The sequence below is a fragment of the Oenanthe melanoleuca genome, chromosome 1 (genome assembly GCF_029582105.1).
Source record: "Oenanthe melanoleuca isolate GR-GAL-2019-014 chromosome 1, OMel1.0, whole genome shotgun sequence".
In the NCBI taxonomy this organism is placed as follows: domain Eukaryota; kingdom Metazoa; phylum Chordata; class Aves; order Passeriformes; family Muscicapidae; genus Oenanthe; species Oenanthe melanoleuca.
In genome coordinates this window covers 33347169-33371254 of record NC_079333.1, presented here as the reverse complement: position 1 = coordinate 33371254, position 24086 = coordinate 33347169, and the positions used below count along the sequence as shown (strand labels likewise).

Below are 24086 nucleotides of genomic sequence, written 5' to 3'. Positions count from 1 at the left end.
ATTAGCTCAGGTACCACACTGCTCTCCAGGATGAGGATTTGTAATTTCAGTGCAACGGAGAGATTTCTTATCCTTGACTTTCACCGCCTGGTTCCTAGGACCCTGTCCACACCGGAGCATCAAACCATGCTAGCTACAAACACAATTACATCACAGAATATTGATCTAGAAACAGCCTTAACTACCAAAGAAATTACAAAGCGCTAGCATGGACAGGGTACCTCTGAAGGGGGATTAAGCAAGAAAGAGGCTCTTTCACTGGTTGATGGTCAGACCGTAACACCAGTGAAGAAGTGCCATTCCACTGAGCCCTGTTAGCAAGCTCTCAATGAGTCAGTGCATGGAAGATTTGTTTGTTTGTGGCAACAAAAAATAATTAAGTTGTAATATTGCACATCTGCAGAAAGCTAGCAAGATGTCATTGTGATCATTCATGGGTGGACAAAAAGCTGTGAAATTTTTGATTCTGCTTAGACCCTACGGTGCTACACACTGTGCCAGAACATGAGATATAGCACCAGGGGTGTGATCTGGCACTTTTCCTAAAGGGTCCAGCATTTGCATTGATCTCATGGTTAGATGCTCCCAAGTCTTTGACATGGACAGAAAAGGAATCTGATTATGCTAAGCTGTGTTAGCACCAATATGGAGTCAGGCGCCAATTGCTGTGGGTTGTGAGTTTGGACTTTTTCTTTTTCACCAGATGTAATTTTGCATGAGTCTTATGCTTTCCTTCCTCCTCCCACTACCACCCAGTATGATCTGAACAGCTGCAATGCAAAAATGGACTGCAGCTCTGAGGAAGCTGCAACATGGAACACAAAACATCAACACACAAAACGAATGGGAGTACAAGTCCTAAGGGAAATAAGACCTCTCACTGATTCTCTTGACGATTTGTTTTTAAATATATGTTTTATTTAAAAAAAAAAAAAAAAAAAAAAAAAAAAAAAAGAAGTGCAATGTCAACTCTAAAATGGAAGCACGAACAACAGACAGGAAAAAATAAATAATGTTACTACAGTAACCAAGGACTGATGGAAAAATTGATTGTACTCAGCCGTAGTGTTACTGTTCACCATAAAGCACAGCACATGACAAAGCAAAACAGTTACTCGTAGGATAGTACCATAAAAGGCTGCATGCTGAACTAAGAAACAAAGAAGCAGATGTGACTGATTGCTTAAAAACAGAGCTGAAAATTAGAATGAAGTTCCTGCTTTAGGATACTTGGTTTTTCAGGTCTGGTGGGCTGTTTCCCAACCTGGGGCAATAGTATTTTGCTAGCATGGACAAATCCATTGCTTCTAAAGATCTGGGGTCACTCTGTGGACTTCTGCAGAATTATCCAAAATCAAAGCATTCATTAATTAATATTTAAAACAAAACAAAACAAAAGTTTATAGCCCTTCTGGTTACAAAGCTCTTCTGGAGACTTAACTGAAACCCTTGTCTATAAATCTGCGCTGACCAGGCAGGAAAAGTAGTTAAAGAAGTGTGAACTTCTCAGAGTTACATAGTTGGGCAGTACGTGTGAGAGGCCCGCTCAGAGCCAGTAAAGTGCCCGTGTTTTTAACCCTGTCGCTGCTGGTGGCTTTTGCAAACACCCAGCTCGTCGCGCTGTCCGCGGAAGGCGGCTGGGTACACCTGTCAGCTGGACAGGGTGTAGAAGTGTGAGCTTCAAACAAGTGCCAGAGGAGTCTATTCAGCATTTGCCCTTAAGACATCCGTAAGCATTAGGGCTGCTGTAGCCACCAGCTATAAGCATGGCACTCCTGCAGTGCAGCAGAGGCAGGAGTGTGGGTTTTATAGAGAACATGGTCCAGCAGCAGCAAAGGCAATTCAGTTCTACTCTCATAGCATCTGTTGCAGTTGTCCCCTTGAAAGTCAGTGAGGAATGACATCACTATACAGAAGGGCAATGTGAAATGAGAAAAAAAATACCTCCTTCTCCCCTTCCATACACTCTAAACTGCAATTCCACAGACTTTCCCCAAATCCCTCACAAAAGTCTATTGCCTCAGTTTTTGCTTTTAAGACCCTTGCTGACTGTGAAATGAATGAAGATACAAGTTAGTTGGTGACCTGCCTGAAAAGAGAGGAAAGATCAAATACTTTTTGTTATTTCCCTGAGGGAAACAGGAGGAATCATAAAACATTCGGGGATTAAGGGTGCCTCCTTCCTAAGAGAGAAATTATTAACTGCATTTAAGAACTGACATTTTGCTTCTGAATACTTGTCCCTCTCAAAGATGCATTATCCTTTTGTGTTCAGAAAATTCCTACAGGGCAGTGAGTTCAAGAGATCTTTCCACAGGAGCTCATCATGATTAAACAGAGGCAAGGGAGAGGATTAAATTGAAAGAAAAAGAAAGGTGACAACTACAATTTAAGGAATTATCTTGCTTGCCATTAATAACAGAGAATCTGTTATAGAAGAGGTATAATGCAACTTGATGGTCCTCTTTACATTTGACAGTCGCACAAGGGTGTAAATATTTAATCTTTCAATTAATTAATCTTTACAAAATATCTTCACAAAAACATTTTACCTATAGAAATTAGTTTCTATACATCAATATATTTTTATTTTTATAAATTATTCCATCTTTAAGTGCCTTCTATCAATATAAATGATAAAATAGACAATCAAAAATTTTAAAGCTTTTCCCAGTTGTATCCCTCCTTGTTGACATAGGTGCTGTGAATCCTCATATGTGTGTGTGTCCTCATGGGAATGTGTTTGTGTGCACGTGTGTGTGATGTGAAATGCTTCCATCCTCTCCCACCCCTGAACACCTTTAAAATAAACCTTATTGTTGGTAGTTCCTGATGCAATAGTGCTTCCAAAGGGGGAAAAAAGAAATGCTTGACTTGGTTTCAGAAATCAAAAGATGTGCATAGTTACCAAAGTCGAGGTGTACCAACTATAAATGTGCAATGACAAGCTTGGAACAGGACCTACCTCCCAGTCAGGTCACAGAGTGTCCTAACAGTGACCTCAGTAGGAAGTGGACCAAATACTCTGAGCTTGATTTTGCAAGGTGCATGTGGCCCTGATCTAGCAAAGATGCTTAAGCCTGTGCTTAGCTTTGGGCACATGAATAGTCCTACTGGAACTGGTGGGACTCAACACAGGGAAGGGTCACAGGTGACTCCAAGTCAACAGGCTACTCATGTGTAGGAACTGGGTCAAGTGCTGAGCGCCTTGCAGGATCAAGCCCTCTATGAGGTTCAAGAGCTGGGAACTTCTCTAAAGCAATCAACACACTGAGCTCAGCCATTGAAATTGATCAAAATGTCCGTGTGGGCACAGGAGGTGGCTTAGCTCCCCTTGACAGAGGGTCTCCATGTCAAAAGTTTATTCCTACAACTCGTGCTCTGAGCACACAACAGATTTGCTTTATATGGTAGAAGTCTTTTTGTTCCTACCCTTTGACCCATCAGTGTCCTTCATGGCTTCAAACACTTTGTGTTGTACATTCATCAAAATTCACATTGACTGCAAATAACATAAATGCAACAAAAACAGGAAAGCCTCCAAATAGTATATTATAGTTTTCTTCTAAATATTCTCCCGTCGTAATCAGAGGTGCAGTGGCTAATTTATAATTTTTCCTTCGAAGGAATCCAGATGAAAGGCCCAGATTGTTCTTCAATTACAAGTTTGCATTGATTATATATATCTTCTAAGCTATCTCCTTGGACAATAGCTGCAGTAGAAAAAACATACCAATATTTCTTTTAATTGATAGATACAGCATCCAGTGTCAGCAGATCTTCAGCATACTCATCGATATTCATGGAATGAGAAGGAAGACTGGCATACTGAGATGTTGATTATGGAAAAGTCGTACCCTTACAGATGACAACTAAGTTCAAAGCAATGGCACCTGCTTATGACACAGACCCATCCCATTGTTCATACTGAGAACACTGAGCCTGGTTAGTTCAGACTAGCAGTTCTGTCCTGGGGAGGACAGCACAAGAGATTCCCACTGTTGGAGGTCAAGCTTTACACTTCACTCAGTTTAGAACTTACTTCAGCAGTGGGCAGCAGCAGATTTACAGCCTTTCTGATCTGTTTATAATGAGCTCACTCTTGGCTGCTGAGGTTAACAAGATCAGGTCCAAGCTGACAGAAGGTAAAGCAACTGTAACACATAGCACAGTGGTTTGTCCCTTAATTTCCCTCAGCATATATACTCCTTCAGGACATCCAACTTTTGAGGAGTCAAGGGCCTCAACCGCTCTTGAATTTCAAAGAAACAATACTCTCAAGCCAGAAGTCCTTTCTCTGGGCAGACTATACTAATAGATACTCTAGGTCAAAGACAGAGTTGATCCAGTAGTTTTGCAGTAAAAGACTGTATCTTGGTATTAATAAAAACATACCTGTGAAATATTCTCCAAATTCTTGTTCTAATTTAATTGCTCGATCATAGGTTTTCTTTGCTTGCTCCTCTGTAAGACGTTTATTCATTTCCCTAGAAACATGGAGGAAGCAATCAAAAAGTTTAGACTCCTGCTAGAATGGCTTTCAAAAGGCATGCTCAACTGGATCACAGATGGATTGAAATTGGTAAAAGAATAAAATGGTAAAATTCTTCCAACAGCTTCAATATTTTAAATGTAATTTCATTCTTATGTAGTATAAAACACTTCTTCAGACTATTTCCCATTTCACTTTTCTCCACCAAATTTTTGTCTTGGGACAAAATACAAGGCCCCAGTCTGGCAGCTGCTAACTGAGATAGACTTGAGAGATCAGGAATCCACAGACAAGTCTGGAATCCAGGATGTCCCATAGTCCAAGCACTCAGCACTCGTGCCTGAAGATCCTTCAGGAACCTCTGTATCTCCTAGACCCAGCTGGTAGTCTTAGATGGGTGAGGCTGTACTGATTGCTGATTGGGTGCCAATAAATATAGAAACAAAGACAGACAGTAACATTATGGTTTTTTCAGTGTTTTGTTATTTGATGGAACATTTCTGTTTCAACAGAAGGATTTAATAACTTCAAGAAATGAGTTGTCTTGCCCGTGATGCTCAGGTATTAATACCACTGTTTACTTGCAAGGAATTAAGCTCATGCTCAGTCACTGCCTTATGCTCATATGCCCACAGATGTCCAAATTATCAATAATGTATAGAGTTTGCTTGTTCTAGCATTTTTTCCAGTGTAGCTTAATTTTTTCTTAGAACATGACAGAAATTTTCTAAGGCAACTAGGAAAGCATAAATCTGATTTTATGCCTTGCACTGAATCATATGATTATGTGGTAATGGACTGCATACAGTATGCCATGAGTGATGCATGTAGCAAATTATGGACATGATACTGCAAAAAAACCAAAACTGTATGAAGTGCACAACAGTATGAACTTGCTACAGCTAACTCTTACTTGGTTTCTGAAAAACATTCTGGGTGATGTCCAATATGCAAAAAAGTGTTTTCAGAAATGGCTTAAAGCTACCTACCTATATAAGTAACCATATAGCTGGGAATACTGCTTAGAAAAATCTCTTTGGAAAAATCTCATTTGGAATAATGCCATGGAGAAAGCAGGTTTATAAAATGAAGGCTAAGAAAGATTTCTTTTAAAATTTATGTCAGCTGTTTGTAGATTATATAAGTGGGTTTAATGTAACACATGTTTTGTTCTGCTAAATTTATAATAATACTAATTCTGTTTATTGGAAAGATTGCTATCTAAACAAGTTCAGGTGGACTTCACAGCAGCTACATCTGCTTTAGGTGACTGAACTAAAACTCTGTCTTCAAGTGGGACATACCACTGCAAATTCTTAGGCAAACTTAACATTTTAATCTTACAGGCACTTAACCAATATTATAATGCTAACAAACATCCTCTTCCTTTCAGATCTGTTTCTGGTAAATTTTTCAGAAGTCTTCCTCAAGATCTTTGAATAGCAGAGAAGTTAATACACATAAAAATATAAACAAGTGTTTAAAATAGGAAGTACTTTGAAACAGGTAGAAATTTGCATTTCACTTTCAGGTTGTAGATTTTTCTAGGGTATGAAACTGTGCTAGTTGCATTCCTGACTCTGCCCATTCTGTGCCCCTAGAAGAGAGGATGCAGGAGGGGGAGGACCATGATGTCCATTTTCCATGATGAAATTAAAGTGCTGTCATACTGCATTCCCTTCTGTTTCTTATTTCTTAGCCAAGGACCTGCACAGTTGGTGAATTCAAAATATAGTGCATATTTTCCAGTGTTTTCTTCCTCTCCCAGTGAAGAGCTCACCCAGGTTGGTTCTTTCTTGCTTCTATTTCTCATTCTCATGATCTCACCACTGTCCTCATTCCTCTAGAGAGAGAGAGACTGACTGAAGGGTATGAACAAGCATGCCTCTGGGAGTAAACCAGGTGGAGTCATGTAGGAGTGGGAAGAGAGGAATGGAGGGATGGGAGGGAGGGAGGAAGGAAGGAAGGAAGGAGTGATGAGAAGTTTGTTTACAGCAATGGCCATGTGTTCTTTCAAGTGCTGGTGCAACCTTAATTTATGATCTCTTCATTCTTCTTACCTCCACTTCAGATAGGTGTAAATGAGCGTATGCATAAATGAGAGACTACAACTTTATGTGTTAATTTTGATGAAAGATAAATCTTTTGTCTTTGCTTCTCTGCATCTTGTAATTAGAATTTTTTTGTCGTTTGTGTTTTGACTTTGCTATTCAAGCAGCTTTCAACTCATTTGTATGAACAGGAGTAATAGTTATGACAGATAAGCCTATCTTTTTTTTTTTGTGTGTTGCAGTAGTTATACACCTAAAAAAGACTGAATCACAAAATTATTAAGTCGAAAAAGACCTCAAAAATCATCAAGTCTAACCTTTGACTGATCACCACCTTGCTAACTAGATCATAGCACTGAGTGCTAAGTCCATGCATTTCTTGAACAGCCCACTTTTTTTATTGCCCTAAGTGAAGTCTTAGCATTGCTTTGGTTCAATAACAGAATGATTGTCATAATATTTTGAATCTTCATAACACCATTCAGTCTATTCAAGGATTTTCTGCTCTAACATCAATTCAATAAAGCCTTTATGTTATTGCCACTTTCCTAGTTCTGCCTGATGTATTCTTTCAAGTAAGGTCCACTTTTATTTACTTTGCTTTTTTTAATCACTCCAATGGCAATGTCAACATTAACAAATAATAGAAATGTTTTATGAATGGGAAACTGTACATTAAAGATCTCTGTTAAAACAATCAATGCAGAAGTCAGGCTATCAGACTAGTTCTTCTATACAGCAACAAAATCAGAATATTATTGAATTGCTGGTCTGGAAGGAAAGTCAGGAAGTCAAGATGGTGCTGTTCAAGTACCAGATATTGTGCATCATTCCATGTAATATGGCTGGACATACAACAAGCTCATTGCCAAAGACAGGGCCAAGAAGAATGCATATTCCAGGGATAGGTCATGTTGGCATTCTCCGACTCTGTGACCAGTGGCTGCAGGCACACTATTGCCACCACCAGACACATATCTGTCACAGGGGGTGAAGTACCAACATTTTGACTGTCAAACACAGACCTATGGCACTTGGCATTTGCAGAGCCCTGGGGGAGGGGAATCACAGAGTCACAAGGGTGGAAGAGATCTTCAAGGTCATTGAGTCCAACCCAGCCCAACACCTCAACTAAACCAAGTGCCACATCCAATCTTTTTTTAAACACATCCAGGGATAATGACTCCACCACCTCCCTGGGCAGACAATTCCAGTACTTTATCAGTCTTCCTGTAAAAAACATTTTCCTAATATCCAACCTATCTCCTTTGGCACAGCTTAAGACTGTGTCCTCTGGTTCTGTTGGTTGCTGCCTGGTGAAAGAGACCAAGCCCCATCTGACTACAGCCACCTTTCGGGGAGAAATGAGGTCACCTCTGAGTGACCTCCTTTTCTCCAAGCCAAACACCCCCAGCTCCCTCAGCTGTTCCTCACAGGGTTTGTGTTCCAAGCTCCTCATCAGCCTTCACCTCCTCTGGACGTGCTCAAGTGTCTCAAGGTCCTTCCTAAACTGAGGGGCCAGAACTGGACACAGCACTCAGGGTGTGGCCTCACCAGTGCTGAGTACAGGGGAAGAATGACCTCCCTGCTCCTGCTGGCCACACCATTCCTGACACAGGCCAGGGGCCATTGGCCTTCTTGGCCACCAGGGCACACTGCTGGCTCATGTTCAGTCGCTGTTGAACAGCATCCCCAGGTCCCTTTCTGCCTGGGCACTGTCCAGCCACACCATCCCCAGCCTGTAACACTGCAGGGGGTTACTGTGGCCAAAATGCAGAACTTGGCACTTGGATTTATTAAACTTCATCCCACTGGACTCTGCCCATCCATCCAGCCATTCCAGGTCTCTCTGCAGAGTCCTCATATCTTCCAGCAGATTGACACACACTCTCAGCTTAGTGTCATCTGCAAATTTACTAATGAAAGACTCAGTACCCTCATCCATGTTGTCAGTAAAAATATTGAGCAGAACTGGCACAGAGTTTGAAGTTTCACCCCTATCACAGCAAATTAAGCTGAAAGCTCTTGCATAACTGTAAGTGTTCTTGGAAAACAACTTTATAACTATGTATTTTATCCCGAGTTTTAACTCAGGATGTGTATCAATTCCATATTTCCTCCTCAGCCTTCTCTCTGTGACACTAGATAATTCCTGCTCCTCCTCTACCAATAGGGTGGAACCCAGAATCAGGCCAGCACTCCAGCTGAGGCCTCATCCATACCCAGTAAAAAAAATAGCAGTCTATTGTGTCCTTACACAACACTGATATGGGGCTGAATACAGCCCACAGTGGCAATTTCCTCTTTTTTGCAACCACATTATCCATCCATTTGTATTCCTGTGTGATCCAGCCCAACTGCCAGATGCTTTTCTGCAGTGCTATAGCTAAATTATTCCTGGCTTTTACTTATGCTTTTCATTTTCTCTCCTTTGTCTGTGCTGAACTTCATCGTACTGATCTTGCATTGAATTTTGATCTTATCCCCCGAAGGATGTGCCACCTTGGACAGCCTTGGCAGCATGGAGCTGCTGTCTTCTCTTTCATTGTTCTAAGTGTTATGCTTGCCCCTCTCTACTCCCATGGCTCCTTGCCTATCCTCTTACAGACCTGCAGGTAAATGAAGGGCTGGTGAAAGGATCACACCTCAAGTCTGACACAGGTTTAACCCCTGGTTTGTGCCCTTGGCCAGACTCTAAACCCTAAGAATACCCGAGGATGCATGGGACAGGCCAAGCTGTGTGAGTCCCTGGTGAATTTGTTGCACAGGTACATCAAGCACTGGCAGGGAGTCCTTCACAGTCCAGAAGATAATTCCATGTGTGCCAGTCTGAAAGGTTCAAAGCTATGGCCTCTTCCTTGAGATAGCAGGATACAGTGGATGACAGGCTCTGAGGGCACTCCCTACATCATCTCATTATTACTGATTTTAGAGAACAAGCAAAATGTAGACTGGAAACCTGTGTGGTGCCACTTGAGGATGTATAAAAAAAAAAGAAATGCTTGAAGAAGTTTATACTCACATCAGAGGCTCCCATGATTTGGGCTTAATGAAGATAGCAATGGGATAGAGTTGTGCAACTTGTAGTCGTTTGATAGCATTTCCTGACACATCAAGTATACAGTGCTTGCCCTGTTGGAAACAGATGAGCATGTGTTTATTTTTGCAGACTTTGCTGCAGATCAGCCAAAAGACAGGAAGCAAATCTGCCATGCAGTGCCTTGGAATGGGGCCATTACTGGCACAGCAGGGAAGGGGGAGCCCAGGGCATGTGCTCCGCTATGTTGTGTTCTTTGCTTTGGTGCCAGTATAAATATACACTGGTGATACAGGAACAAACTTGGGATTTGTTTTTCACTGGGATGAAATTTGCAGGGGCAGGATGATTTTCTTGAAATGAGGAAAATCAGTTCATAAAAGCAATAGGATGTCCACATTCTTAGTGATTAATTCAGCTCTTGTTTACGTCAAAGACTCCCTGTGTCGCCTGAGGCAAATATTTTAATCTTTCTGTGGTTCATTCTTTTGCCTCTGTGAAAGTGATTTAGTTTATCTACCTCTCTTACAGAGGAAAGAGTAGAGGCTCTTTTGAGGAGCACTTGAGGCACTGTGTTAGAACCCTGAAACCATGGCACTACATCCATATACAGACAGTGCCAAGAATGATGTCATTCAAAGTCACAGACTCCACTTGAGGAGTCATTATAAAGCCTATAAATATTAGGATGCCATTTTGCAGCTATTTTATATATTTGGCAGAGAATCATGTCTGAGACACAATGTGGAAACAAAGCAGATGATGTTGCACTGGCAATAAAACTACTGTCAACCTACCCTTTCTGCCACAAATCTCACAGACTGGACACTAGTTCCATACAAATTATCATTGTACTGCCCAGCTTCTATAAATTTGTGCTCTTGGATATCTTTTTCCATTTGTTCTCTTGAAATGACAAAATGATAATCTCTCCCATCCACTTCATAGTCACGCTTTGGCCGTGTGGTATCTGCATGAAACAAAAGACAGAAGATGAAGAAGTTTGCAAAAACATTTAGTGGGAAAAATGCAGCCATGGTTTGCTCAGTGGGTAGTGCTGGGTCTGCTCTAACTGAGGCACTTCAACATCTGAGAGCAGATTTTTGGCTACTACATATTGTTTTCAATGGAACTATGACAATAAAGTCTTTTTCTAGCAATACCTTCTGATGTTTACCTCTATTCAATACAGGCTTAAATAAAATTAGGGTTTACCAGAATTCCACTTTTTTTGCAGAATCACACATAAAACTCAAATATAAAATGCATTTCATATTTTAATGTTATCATGGTGATAAAATGAATTGTGATCTCATCAACTCAATTTAGCCTTATTTTAATATTTCAGTTTAGCCTGATTCTTTTCTCATCTCCAGCAGTTTTAACCATTTAAAATGAAGTATAACTGCAGTAGTCCCTTAAATAAAGAGCAAGCTCTAGTGGTCCAGGATATAAATACTCTGTTTAATTTAGCATCTAACATTGATTTCTGATTCTACAGTCTACATCTCACACAAATCACAGATTATTTATTTCTATAAATATTTATATATTTTTATATATTTATATATTTATTTATATAAATATTTACATATTTATTGGTGAATGCTATGCAATTGAGTTGAAACATTTTAAATTTTACCAGAATTTCAAACTTTTCAGAATTTACTTCAGACGTCCACAACCTTTTTTAAAAATTTTTAAAAAATTTTTCCTTCTTTTTGCCTTTTCTGCCTGATGAAAAAATGACTTTTGAAAAACACAACTATGCATAGGTCATGGATTCTGCTTTCATAGAAATTTACTTAATGTGTGGCACCAAGGGATACCATTCACTCAGCTGCAGAACTAGGAGTAAAATCATACTTACGTGGTACACATGACCCAAACTTGTCAGGGAACTCAGATATCAAATCATCGTTGATCCGATCTTTCATAGGACCCAGAATAATAACTGGCCTGGTGTAATTAACTGAAAAACAAACAGATCACATTTCGATGATCTTACCCACAATAATAAGTAAATGCACCCAAATATCACTAACCAGAGTTGTTATCTTTATGTTTGAAGTGAAAAATTAGGTGCACATTTCATTGATGAATATTTTATTTATTGACATGAAAAAAGGGAATGGATTGAGTACCATTGCAGAGCTCTGTGATGGTCCATGCAAAATGAAATGACTATGTAGAAGCACAGATATATTTGCCATTGCTCAACCAGGCCACTCCCAAAAGCTTGCAGATGGACTCTTCCATGAGGAATGGAATGGCTATTGTAGCCTTTTCTTCACCTCATGTTATATGAGTGCATCCCCCATTAAACCAGATGGATGTGCTCCCATTTTAAATTGCCTTTCCATATGTCTGTCTACCTTGGACAGTGGCACATATCACATGAGAAGCAAAATGATAAAAGTTTTCCATGGAACAATACTGCAGTAAATCTAGAAAATCTACAACAATATTTTGTAGGCTGATGAATTTTCTGTACTAGTAAAGTCCATGAGAACGTACTGGGTAGAAGAGTCCTGGGAATGTTAAGAAGTGGTGGCTTCCAAGGAATATCATAACATCAGGTTTTTTTTGTATGAAAATGGACTGAGTATTCAAGAAAAAGATACTCAGGAAGCCACAGGGAGACTGGGGCTGGCAGAACAGGCCGAATGCTCTGCTGGCCCCCAAACTCTGAAACGAAAAACATAAGGAAGAGTGATAGAAAAGAAGATGAAACTTACTTTCCTGTCTTGTGACAGGTTCATAAGAAAGGATGAAGTCCTCTTGGCCTCCTGATGAGAGAAAAAAGAGAAGGGATTGAAGCTGATGAGCAACGTCAGGTATTTAAGTTTTATAAAATGCTTCACACAGAGACAGAACAGGTTCAACACTTCTCTCTTGATAAGCCTCTCACCTGAACCATTCCAAGTCCATCATAACTTCCAGGTATAGACACAGTTTTTTTCCTTCCCCACCCTCCCTTTCCATTGTTTCAGTTTGATTTACTGAAATTGGGCTTTTTTATTGACGGGCAACATACCTTTATTTGTGATTTGATACAAGGCTGTTTACAGACAGCCCAACAAATCAAGATGCAATGCTTTTTCTATTGTTAAGGCCCTAACATGTTGCTGCAGAGTAAATCAGCAGGCTGCCTAGACAGAACAATTTTTTATATACGGAATAGATATTTATTTTAGTTGATTGTCCTTCAGTGCATAGCTTCCATAGCCTAGTGCATTCACAGCCTAACATCTAGCTATGAGCTATTTTCTGATCCTTATCCTTTCCCTGAACACAAATCACAGACTCACAGAATGGCTGGGGCTAAAATGGACTTTCAACTTCTGGAGATCATCTAGTCCAATTCCCCTCTGCTACAGCACCTAGAACAGGTTTACAGGATCATGTCTAGGCAGGTTTTGAATTTCTTCAGTGAAGGTCTCACAGCATCATATTATATAAATTTGTCCTCCCTCTGCCCTTTTAGGACAGTGCTGTTTCCTCATGGTGATATTTAGGGGACTAAAGCAGAGAAATTTGCCATAAGAAACAAGTGGAACTATATGGACCATGACTAGGGTGCAGGTGTGCAATCCTGATGCATCACAGTCCTCCCATCCATGAGAGTGCAACAGAACAGAGAGGAGGATTCTTCACCTAAAGCATGAATAATTCCTGCTCATTTCTCTTTCTGGGTCATTGTCACATACTTGGTACCACATGAGGGCTGTGGCAGCTTCGAAATACAAATTAGCAAAGTTTAAAAGGATTTTTTTTTTGCTCAGTTCAGTATTTGTCTCTGAGAAAATCCACAGATGGGATTTTGCATCTAATTTAGATACTAGAGAAGAAAGAGTATCATAAGGCATACCAGTGCTTTGTAAAATAGACAGGGTTGCCTTTGTTTCATCTTGCATGCACATGAGCCTGTGCTATATTATTCTGGTGGGCTCCTGCCAAACCAAAGTGTGCACATATAAGGGAAGAGTGTTGCCTTGCCTGATGGAAGTACATATAGGATTTAGAGGGGGTTACACCTCACCCAGAAGTAGTCTGCCTGCTGTCTGATTTGCCCTTGAGGCTCCACTAACTGTATTAACATTGTGCTGGATGAAATGCTTAGCTCCCAAGAAGGTACCAAATTTTTTGTAGTTAAATCTTAAGTTGACTCCCACCCAAGAATCTGCTGCGTTCGTAGAGTTTTTTTGTGTGTGATGTATCTAGGCAGCAGTGACAAATGTGTAAGAGCTCTTCAAGTAAAAATGATGTAATTATTGGCAATTACAGAAACAGCAAATAAAAAACTGTACTGATGTGTTATGAGAGAGGGAGAACTGACAGGACCAACTCCTGCCTAGCAGTGGTGCTGAAGCAGCAAAGGAGACAACATAATTTTTAATAAAAGGAAGAGATTAGACAGCATTTGAGGACAAGGCCACATAACATATGAGGAGTGTGGACAAGGGATTTTCTTTTCTGTTGGCAAATATTTGATATTGTAATCACTTTTCTTGGGCTTTTTGCAAAGTTGGAAACCTAGAATTATTGATTCACTAGGTTTTATGCATCACATGCATTGGTTTCCCTTAAAGTTCTCAGTAAGTTTTAGGGGTGATGTAAAACTCAGGATGTCTCAATTCTCTGGAGATGAAAAAATTCACTCTCCAGGGTCGACAAGGATGCTCCTGCACTGTCTGTCCTCTACCCCACAGGAGCCAAGGCTGTATTTTTCAACAGCCTGAGAAAGTCAGTCTTAGGGTGGGCAATGAAGCCATCACATACCAACAAAGTGGAGGGGAGCCTGTTTGTACAAATACCATCTTAAACTTGATATTTATTTCAATAGTAAATAGATTCACAGCAGGAGTTTAATTTCACTAATTTCAGAAACCTGAGGCTTGAGTGCTTATGTGTAAGCTAGTCCCTAGAAACCTTTTGGAGCCAAAGGCTGCCTGTAAATAGGCAAGTGCTTATTCTAAGACATGAGTCATCTGACTTATTTTACATGTCTACTTTGTGAGGAGAGAAAAAGTCAGAAGGGTGAATTTGTCTCCATTGTCCCCTAACAGCATTCAAACAGCAAAGCCAGATGCAGACATCTGCAACTGAACAGCAGAATCTCATGGGAGTGACAGAGTCAACAGCTATTGGAGGCAAATAGACAATAACTCTGAAACTATTATTCTTTTTTTTTTCTTTTTTTCTTTCTGTGGACTAATACTTGGCTTTGGCACAGATTTATAACCAGTACTGATAAGCCAGCACAGATTTTACTTTCTTTTTTGCCCAGTCTCTGGCAGACATGTCCCCATGCTAAAGCTTTTGGTACATCCACACTCTCAGGAGGGTATGGGCTAGGGAGAAAAACATGTTTTACAGATATCTTGTGAATCTGTGGTGAGGATGAAGACAAAGAAAAATTTTGCAGCCCACTCAAATTGTGCTGAAGCTTAAGCCATTGGAAAGGGTAGCAGTAAGTAAGGACAAACTTTGAGGCTGGCTATAACATACAAGAACATAAAGACAGACATCTTCCTCAGGTAAGGACCTTCAGCCCTCAGTTCTAGACTCAAACATGGGAGTGAGACTGTGGGGAAAAGCTGCACCATTTCCACTACTTTTCTTTTCTGAAAAAAGACTAAAGAAGCTTAAATTTCCAAGTGAATAAAATCCTGCCATGCACTGTCCAGACAAAATCCTGTAGGGCCTCAGAAGCTGTTTTGCATGTTAACTATAGCAGATGGTACTCTTTAATGATCTCCACTCAGTCAGTATTGCATGGTTTTGAAGTAGTCCATAAAGTATTAAGTATAATAAAGAGCTCTAGAGTCAATCAATAATCAGATTGCTGTAACCTTGTGATGGTTTTGAGGTGTAAGACACAGTGTGAAATCCATCAGGACACAGGCTCTTATCATTTGCCTAAGCCTCATTTAACACCCACATTAACAGCTTAATTAGCCCAGGTTAGCTGTATTGATCTGGAAAATCTTTGTGACATTTAACAGATAAAAGAAAAAGAGGAAAAAAGAAAAAGACCTTTCTGTAGGATTTTGGTATGTTCCCCTGTTCTTCAGTAAAATTCCATCAAGTCAAAAAAGAGGAGAAAAAAAAGAAAATAAGGAAACAGAACACAAAAAAAAGAGAAAGTTTCCCAAATGTAATATATTTATGTAAAATTATAGGAGAACTTCCACTTTCTCAGGACCACTCCCTGATTCCCTCTGCTCAGTTTGCCTTTTGGTGTTTTCTCATGCTTGGGAATAGAAGAATAACCTGGAGTTTGTTATAACTCATAATCTCTGTAAACTGGGCAGCAGGGTCCTGTGCCACCAGATAAACTTCATAAGGAATACTAATTTAATCTTTTTAAGGGATTTTATAGGGTTTCAGATGGGTAGCTCTGAAGTGGATTTAGTGTGATGCTTCTGTTTTTCCTTTCTGATTAGGAAAATTCACAGGCAGAGAGCCTGTGAAAGACTCTAAACCAGTTTTATTGCAGACCTGGTAGATATCAGGCATTTCTCATGTAACTGACAAAAAGATCCCATTTCCTACTGCCTTGCCAGAGCATCCAGAGCTTCCACAGGTCTGGTGTACCTGCACCCATCCTGTGGGTGAATGGGGTAGGAGAGCTGCTGTGAGCTGCCATGGGGCAGTCACCATGCAAACAAACACCCTCCCTCATCCAGCAACTCATGCAGTGGAAATCCAGAGATTTTGGCATCCCACTAATGTCCGTGAATGAAAAAATCTGAAAAGAGATCTAAGTAGATGAATAAAAATACCCAGTAGTACTAGAGAAGATAGCTAGAAATTATTTATGATTTTAAAAAATCAAAGAGAATTTTTGGGTGCATTAAATTTTTCGGACTAATGGTGGTGCTTACCATCAATACACATATGAAATTCTTGTAGATAAGCCAAATTAATTTCGTTCTTAAGCTCTTCTATGAATTTTGTGGCTCACTTGGATTTTACTATCACTATCCATTTAGGTTTTAGGCTAATATATTAATTACCTGAGTTGTATTTGCAAGATCTTGGCAAAATCAATTTCTTGTTTGTTTTTTCTTTTTCTTTTGCACAGACTACACTGGACAATATCTCTGCCTCTATTTGGTTCAAAATCCCTTTATTGGCACTCTATTTATGTGAACATATGATTTTTGGAAATATATTGAAAGGCTGTAAATCCAATATGTAAAAAGATCATCAGTAGTCTGGGCATGAACTTGTGACTGAAAAGTTGTCTATGGGCAAAAATCAATATAGCTGTGTGGGTATAAAAGGAAACTTCAGTACTTGTGCCAATTTGAGTATGCCTGAATAATACAGCAATTCTGTGAAGCCAATGCAAGTGTCCTTAATAATCAATAACCTATTTCAATAATCAGGACTACTTTAGCCTTGATCTGAATCTTCAAATCTCATTAGTGACTTGTTGATTTTCTGACAGAGGGTAAATTTATTTTTTTCTACACCTTTTTCTTATTTTTAACTTTTAGTTATGTATTGCCTCTCTCAGTAATTGGTGCAATCACAACCAGTTATGCAATTAGACTAAATAGATGCAACATGTGTGTGTAATTTTGATGACAGCTGTAAAAAACTTCACTGAACTATGTGTAATAGTGTTACAATGCATATGCAGAAGAAAATTCATGCTCTTTATGAAAATCATGTCTTGCAAAATAACATCTGATGAGTCCATGGTAAAAAGTCTGTCCTTACAAGCTTGGTTTGACAAAGAAATCAGAACATTTTAGGTTGCAGAGCTCAAAATAAATTTAAATCATGGTTTGATTAACTGGCCCAAGGATAAGTCAAAATTTGCTGTATGTGTCCTTATCATAAAAAGAACAACTTTTTGCTGGACCAGGACTTTATATACCACTCTGCAAGCTTAGCTTTACTGCTGAGAATGGGAACAAATAAACTAACATAGACTTCATAAGAGCATGGCTGTGTGATTCAGCAGCAGCTGTGGAGCAACTCATCCCCTTTACATCAAGCCAGCATTTGTTCCTGGCCCCAAAATACTGTTATTTATAAATGGTTGGATTCTGCTCTCAAATGTGTCTGGGGTTCATCCTGAAATTAATGGAGCTGAAGGCTATCTGCTGGAAGAAAGAATATCCCACTGTTGGCTCCAGCCCTACTGTTCATAACAAATCAAGTATTGAGGGCACTGGCAGAAGAGATCTGGTTTACTTTTTGCAACTTCTTGTTGCTTAGAAGTGGTCAAAGAATTTTCTCTTGAGATCAGATTGGAGGACTTTCAATTATATTTTTGAAATAAAAACTATCTGACTTCTGTTTTTTTAACCCTGGAGGCATAAGCAATATTTCAGCCAAATACTCAAATTTTTAAAGCAATATATTTTTCTAAAAAATAACAAACACATCTGAACACCTCCCAGAAAAAGCCCAGTTGTTGATTTGTAACCCCCTTACTCCTCATGGTCCAGGTCTCAGCCTGGACATTTCTCAGAAGCCTTCAGTATTGCTGGTTTGGAATGGTTCTAGGAATGATCAAGTAGTACAGGTTTTGAAACTAGCTACTTTTCACTAAATGCTCATCATGAGAAGCAAAAGTTAGAGAAATGTGTTAAAACAATTGCCAGAGACCCACTAGAAAAATGCAGAACACCTCACCCAGGACTCCAGCTGGTCGGTTTTTACAGAGATATGTAAGAAGGTCTGCAGGAGAACACCCTGCACTTGCCCATCACTTCTTACCCACACACGTTTTCTTTGTTCTGGCCAAGGTGTGAATTTCTGATTTCATAGAATCATAGAAGCATATAATCATTTAATTTGGAAAAGACAAGTCCAACTCTGCCAAGTCCCACTAACCCATGTCCCTGAGCATGTCTTTAAATCCCTCTAGGGATGGTGAGTTAACCATGTCCATGGGCAGCCTGCTCCAGTGCTTGATAATGTTTCCAGTGGAGAAATTCTGCATACTATCTAATATAAATCTTCCCTAGTGCAACTTGAGGCTATTTCTTCTTCCTATTACTTGTTACTTGGGTTACCCACCTCACTGTAACCTCTTTCCATCTGCTCCCCATCAGATTTGTGCTCCAGACCCTTCCCCAGCTCCGTGTCCCTTCTCTGGACACTCTCCAGCCCCTCAGTGTCTTTCTTGCAGTGAGGGGCCCAGAACTGAGCACAGGATTGGAGCTGTGGCCTCAGCAGTGCCCAGTGCAGGGGGACAATCCCTGCCCTGCTCCTGCTGGCCACACCACTGCTGATCCCTTGATTCCTCCTCGTGAATTTTCCAGCTTTACTTTTTTCTCCTCTGCATGTGACCAGTGCACAGATTGAGGGCTAGATGAGTTTCCAAGTCAAGACACAGTGTCCTTGCAAAGTAACTTGCAGTGCCTCACTTTGAACACACAGATTCTCCTCAAAGTGACACTATATCACACTGAGGAACAACTCTGCAACATGGCTGGGTCCAAATGGAGTTAATACAAACTTGGTTCTGTAGCAGTGGTGAATGATGGGCTCCATTCCCAGCTACCCAGATGCAAACAAGAGTAGAAGAAACAATAACTGCATGCTGTCTTCTTCTGCTAGGAATGTTACCTTGGGCACTCATTTTCTTTTTTCCTTTCATTAGGAATAAATAAATAAATAAATCAGGAGGAATACTTTAGGAAATTTTCTAGGACTCAGAAATGTTGATAAGCATTTACAGTGTAGCATCCTTTCTCAACAGTCGAACAAAGTGAGAACTTATAGTGAGAACTTCCTTTGACAGGCCTAGTCTCTTTTATCTCCATCCCTCACAATTTGTTGGCTTCACTCTCTGACCACCTGCCTCTCACCCTCATCTGATTTTTCTTGGTTCCTGACACATAATTTTTCTATGGGAGACTTGCTGTGATGAGTTGTGCAATGGGATGTACTTTCAACACAGCAGAACTCAGATCTCTTTGCCTGAAGATTCAGAGACTAATCATCTGGACTCAGGAAGGCTTTAATTCTCCACAGGAGATATGCTGATGTACCATGGCCAGGTGGAAACTGAACATAGTCAGATTAGACTTCAGGTGCCACCACGGCCATCTGAAACAATAATTTGCATCTGGGAACCACAGCTACTAATTTGTCAAGGTCATGCCTTCAAATGTTATCACACACCAATAAATCCTTAGCAAATGAAATCAGGCCCTTTGGGCACCAAGTTCCATATTTTAAAGTCTCTTTCATTTGGCAGAATCTAAGATGAGCTTCCTCTGCTTCTTAATGGCATAGATATCCTGTGGGCAGAGAAGAAATCCCTGCCAGCATCTTCTCCACCAGGCAGAAGTTGTTGGACATTCCAGTAATGCGTGGGAACATCCAGCCAACAGGATGCTGCTGGAGTGAGACCAGAGCTTGCACAGATGGAAACCACTCTAGAAGGAGGGTGACTGCCATGGCAAGTTGCTACTACTTTTTCTTCTAAGTATCTATGCTCCAGCTAACTTTCCTGACTTTTTTCTATTACCTTTCTTGCACCTCAAAATATACACTTTATTTTAAGATATTACACAGCCAATGGAGAACTGGCTATCTAGCCTGTCTTATGATCAAATTTGGGAACAGGCTTTTGTGAACATGCTCCAAATTTGGTAACAGGCTTTTGTGAATATGCCCCATAGATTTGGCTGCAACTGGGCACTCCTATTAAGGCTACTGTTTGGGACAGTTCATCAGCCTAGATTATCCTCTGGGTTTTTACCCTGAGCTCTCCCTGAAATATACAGATCTGGATGAGATTTGGCTTGCTCAAACTTTTGCATATTTAATCCTTTGATTAATTTCTGATTGTAAAGTCAGTTGGGAGAAAGAACATCTTATATCTCAATATAAATATAATCAAAAATAAAATCCGCCTTTCCTCCCAAGTAGAGGGCACATTAAAAATAAAACCATTCAGAATTGGATCTTGGCAATTCAAGAGTGCCTACTATTTTCTTGTGACTCTGGCAATTGCTTTCCAAGGAAACCTTTTCAATACAAGAGAATACAAGCTAATTTACCATTTCTCAAGGATAAGGTTAGCTCTTTGGCTGAAACAAACCAGTGTTTATCAACAGAGCTCAACTGCTGTGTTATATCCAGACTAGTAAACATGAGGTATGATACCACTGATTACCTGAATGTATGTGGGTGCTTAGCACAAGTGCTGAGTGACTGGTGGAAAACTCGAATTGTTAAGCAAATGGCTTGAATAAATAGAATATCTGGTTCATCTAGAAAGCACTCTGTCATTTTAGTTATCTTTAATTACATTTCTAGTAATTTATTTAATGCCTTGGGTATTTTCTGCTTTTCAGAACTTCCAAAAAATAGTGATGTTGGTTAAATTTATGGGCTTTACCAAGAGTTACCCAGAACATACAATCTGCCTCTTGGTTATATGATCACATGGAGTCTGGAAATCCAAGCAAATCAGGTTACAGGGTTGGGACAACCACCTTCATGGTATCAGTGACATTCACTGGCAGTGCCTAAGCAGTGAAGGTCTATCTTACCTTTTTTAAAGACTGCAATATGAATTAGGAAATCTGTACTGTCAAAACTAAGGGCTCAATAAAATTTCTGGGACTGTTTCTTAGCCATCTATACAGGCAAGCAGAAATGCAAGTAAAAATTGTGACCTTATGAAAAGGATGCCTCTTACAGATTTGACTACAGCTGTGCAGTAACTTTACTCTTAAAAAACCATCAAGGAACTTCCCCCTGCCTCCACTGAAATAAACTTTTGTCACTAAATGAAATAATCCTGACTTGCATAGGCTACCCAAAGCCAGGTTTAGTTTTATTTCCCTAATACATCACAAGTAACAACCTTTCTCCCTTCTCTTATAAAGTTTGCCAGTTTTCTTTTATAGCTTTGTACTCAAGACATGGTCATAAATTTGAATTCCAAGCCATTTGCTCCAGTGATTTTTTTAACATTAACAAAAGAGTAGCAAGGAGAGAAACAAAATAAAAGAAACAGAACAAGCAATGCAAAATAAAAGGACTCTAATGAAAGCAGTAACTTACTGTAGCTACTTTCACTATCGCTGGCATTAGAAGAAACATGTTCTGCAAGAACAGTACAGCAAATTAAAGAACATAACCAAGCACCACAGAGCTGCAGAAACTTAAAAGAACTGCCACAGTCATGCAAAGGTAGTTATGCAGAGCAGAAATAAAAGCTGTGCAGTGACATCACCTGCAAATGCTCAGATATTTTACAGAGGTAAAATGAAAGCTTTCTCTCTTGTGGCATTTCAGAAAGACTGTATGTATTAGCTACTGATATGTGCCATGGTAAAACCATGTCTTTTTGTGATAGACAGTAAATGACATCTCTGATAACTTCATTTCAATGTATATTATGGTCAACTTGGATTGCACTTGATGTCTTGAGCAATTTCTTGAAATTCAAGTGTCTGCTTATATTCTGCACAATCAGTGATGTGCATCATTTATGCTTTGAAACTATTCCTGCTAAACTTCGAACTTGTGTCTGTCTTTAATCAGTGTTCACTATCCCAAAGGATTGTGCAGTGATTAACAGATTGCCATGGAAGTTATTTTGGTATCAAATATTGTAACTGTGTCTAATCTACCCTATCCAAAAGGGGGAAAAAATAAAGAAGACAAAGCCAATTAAAAAAAACTAAGGAAAAAAAGGGAAGAAGTCTTTTTCCAGAAATTGTCTAGCCTCAGGATTTGAGCTGGAGTTTCAAGACCTTTATCAGACTAGCCTGGATGGGTGAACAGGAATATAAGAACTATCATGATGGCTCAGTCTTGTGGTTTGTCAAGCCAGGTGTACTGTTTCTATTATCATATTCTTGAAAGGAAGCTGAAATCTACATCATATAATGTTATTCCAAAACTGTAATCAGCAGACTATTTATGGACAGTGAGATCATGCTATCTGCTCTCCAGGAGGTCTGCAGGACCATATTAAATAAACAGTGGTTTCACTGATAGAAGTGCTGATTATTTTCCATCTGAAAGATCATTTGGCAGTTGAAACTTTTCAGCTGGTCCAGGACATTTAGAAGCCAATGGCATAATGGCTGTACATCTGGGAACACTTGGGTTAATGAGAAAGACAGGAGCAGTGCCAGAATTCTCTGGAAGGTGCTGCCTTTCCTCCATGTACCAATCTAATGGCTTAGGGTTCATAGATTTGGAGTTATGGGGCTACTGCAGCAGCAGAAATGGGAAGGGATGATACCTGAAAAAAATCAGTAATGGGAAAACTGTCATTAAAAAGCATGTCTGAGTAGAAAATTAACAAAATTTGGATGGGTGGGGATGTCTAGAAGTGTACCAGTAATTTAAAGCCAGGTGCAATATTAATACAGGCATTACAGCCTATACAATACCTAGGTGCTTCTTTGTTCCATATAAATTTGAAGAATTCAGGTAACTTTCAAATGGTTGGATGATGGAGAATTCTCTTTGTAAGGACACATTTTCAGGAAGGTTATCAGATCTGAGGTATTTTACTTTTCTCTAGCAGGGAAGGATCTGCATTTGTTGCTAATGAGCTGCTATGACACTTAAATGATCAGACAATGGTTAAAATTCAGTGGCAGTGACATTTGCTGTCTATCACTGACAAAACCAGTCTTGCAGAACCTTCTTCCTTGTACAAGAGATAAAGCTTTCATCTTTAAATTGTGAGCCACTGCATGGCTTTAAGTTAAATCATTAAAATGTTCCTTCAACAATTCAGTCAAAAACAGAATAATCTCCAAAACTGTGTGCATGGATGTGCATTCCTGCAATTAAAAAGCATATACAAAACAGAAGGCAATGCAGCATTAACACACATTTTGCTCCAATTACTTGGGGCTTAAGAAAAGGAAAAACAACTGAGGAACAAGTAGCCAAACACATGCAAGTGGCATTTTGTTGACATTATTTAGCTCTTGATACAAAATTTAATATAGCTATATTTGTAGAAATCAGCAGCAAATATTGCATCCTATACAGTTTTTCTGGTTCACATTCTGAGGAAGAAAAATTGTTTCTGAGCAATGATCTGACATGTTATACACACTGCAATGCCAAGTCTTGCGACAGGTTTGCTGCATCAGAAAAAAAATTGATTAAGGTTGTGTGGCAGAGAACAGGTTGCTAATGGTGAAAATTGGTCCAAAATTAGTTTTGGAGAATGCATGATCTTCTCTAGCCTGCAAATAACTTCTTCCATTAATAACAAATACTAATCTAAAAATTCAGCAAAATAACAAACAGTCCCATGCAAAAAGCTGAAAATGCAGAAGCAACAGCATAAACTAATTTTCTATTGGTCTCCTCAGGATGTTAAAATGTTTAACTTTCCCTTTAGATGGAGAGGGAGGGATTGTTGCTGAAAAGAACAGTCTAGGCAGCAAAAGGCATTCTAGGTATGCTACTCTACAGAACTGCCAAGATGGGAACAATAATACACTGTTGGAAACAAAAGGTGTTATTATAAAAGAAGTGAAAG

At 39.5% G+C, this 24086-nt stretch overlaps 1 protein-coding gene across 15 annotated transcripts in view; it reads right to left on the bottom strand.

Moving 5' to 3' along the window:
- Window positions 1-2561: 2561 nt before the first annotated feature.
- Window positions 2562-24086, bottom strand: part of DLG2 (discs large MAGUK scaffold protein 2) — a 963673-nt gene continuing 942148 nt past the window's right edge. For 10 of the 15 annotated variants that reach the window (XM_056503680.1, XM_056503686.1, XM_056503706.1 and 7 more), the window contains 6 exons: window positions 12319-12369; window positions 11451-11552; window positions 10378-10550; window positions 9566-9675; window positions 4396-4487; window positions 2562-3713 (listed from right to left, as the gene is read on the bottom strand). In XM_056503680.1, coding sequence (XP_056359655.1) covers window positions 3607-3713; window positions 4396-4487; window positions 9566-9675; window positions 10378-10550; window positions 11451-11552; window positions 12319-12369 — 635 coding nt within the window. In that variant the 3' untranslated portion in view covers window positions 2562-3606. Of the gene's footprint in view, window positions 3714-4395; window positions 4488-9565; window positions 9676-10377; window positions 10551-11450; window positions 11553-12318; window positions 12370-21631; window positions 21674-24086 lie in introns of all 15 variants that reach the window. The other 5 variants (XM_056503649.1, XM_056503673.1, XM_056503657.1 and 2 more) reach the window with 1 other exon arrangement.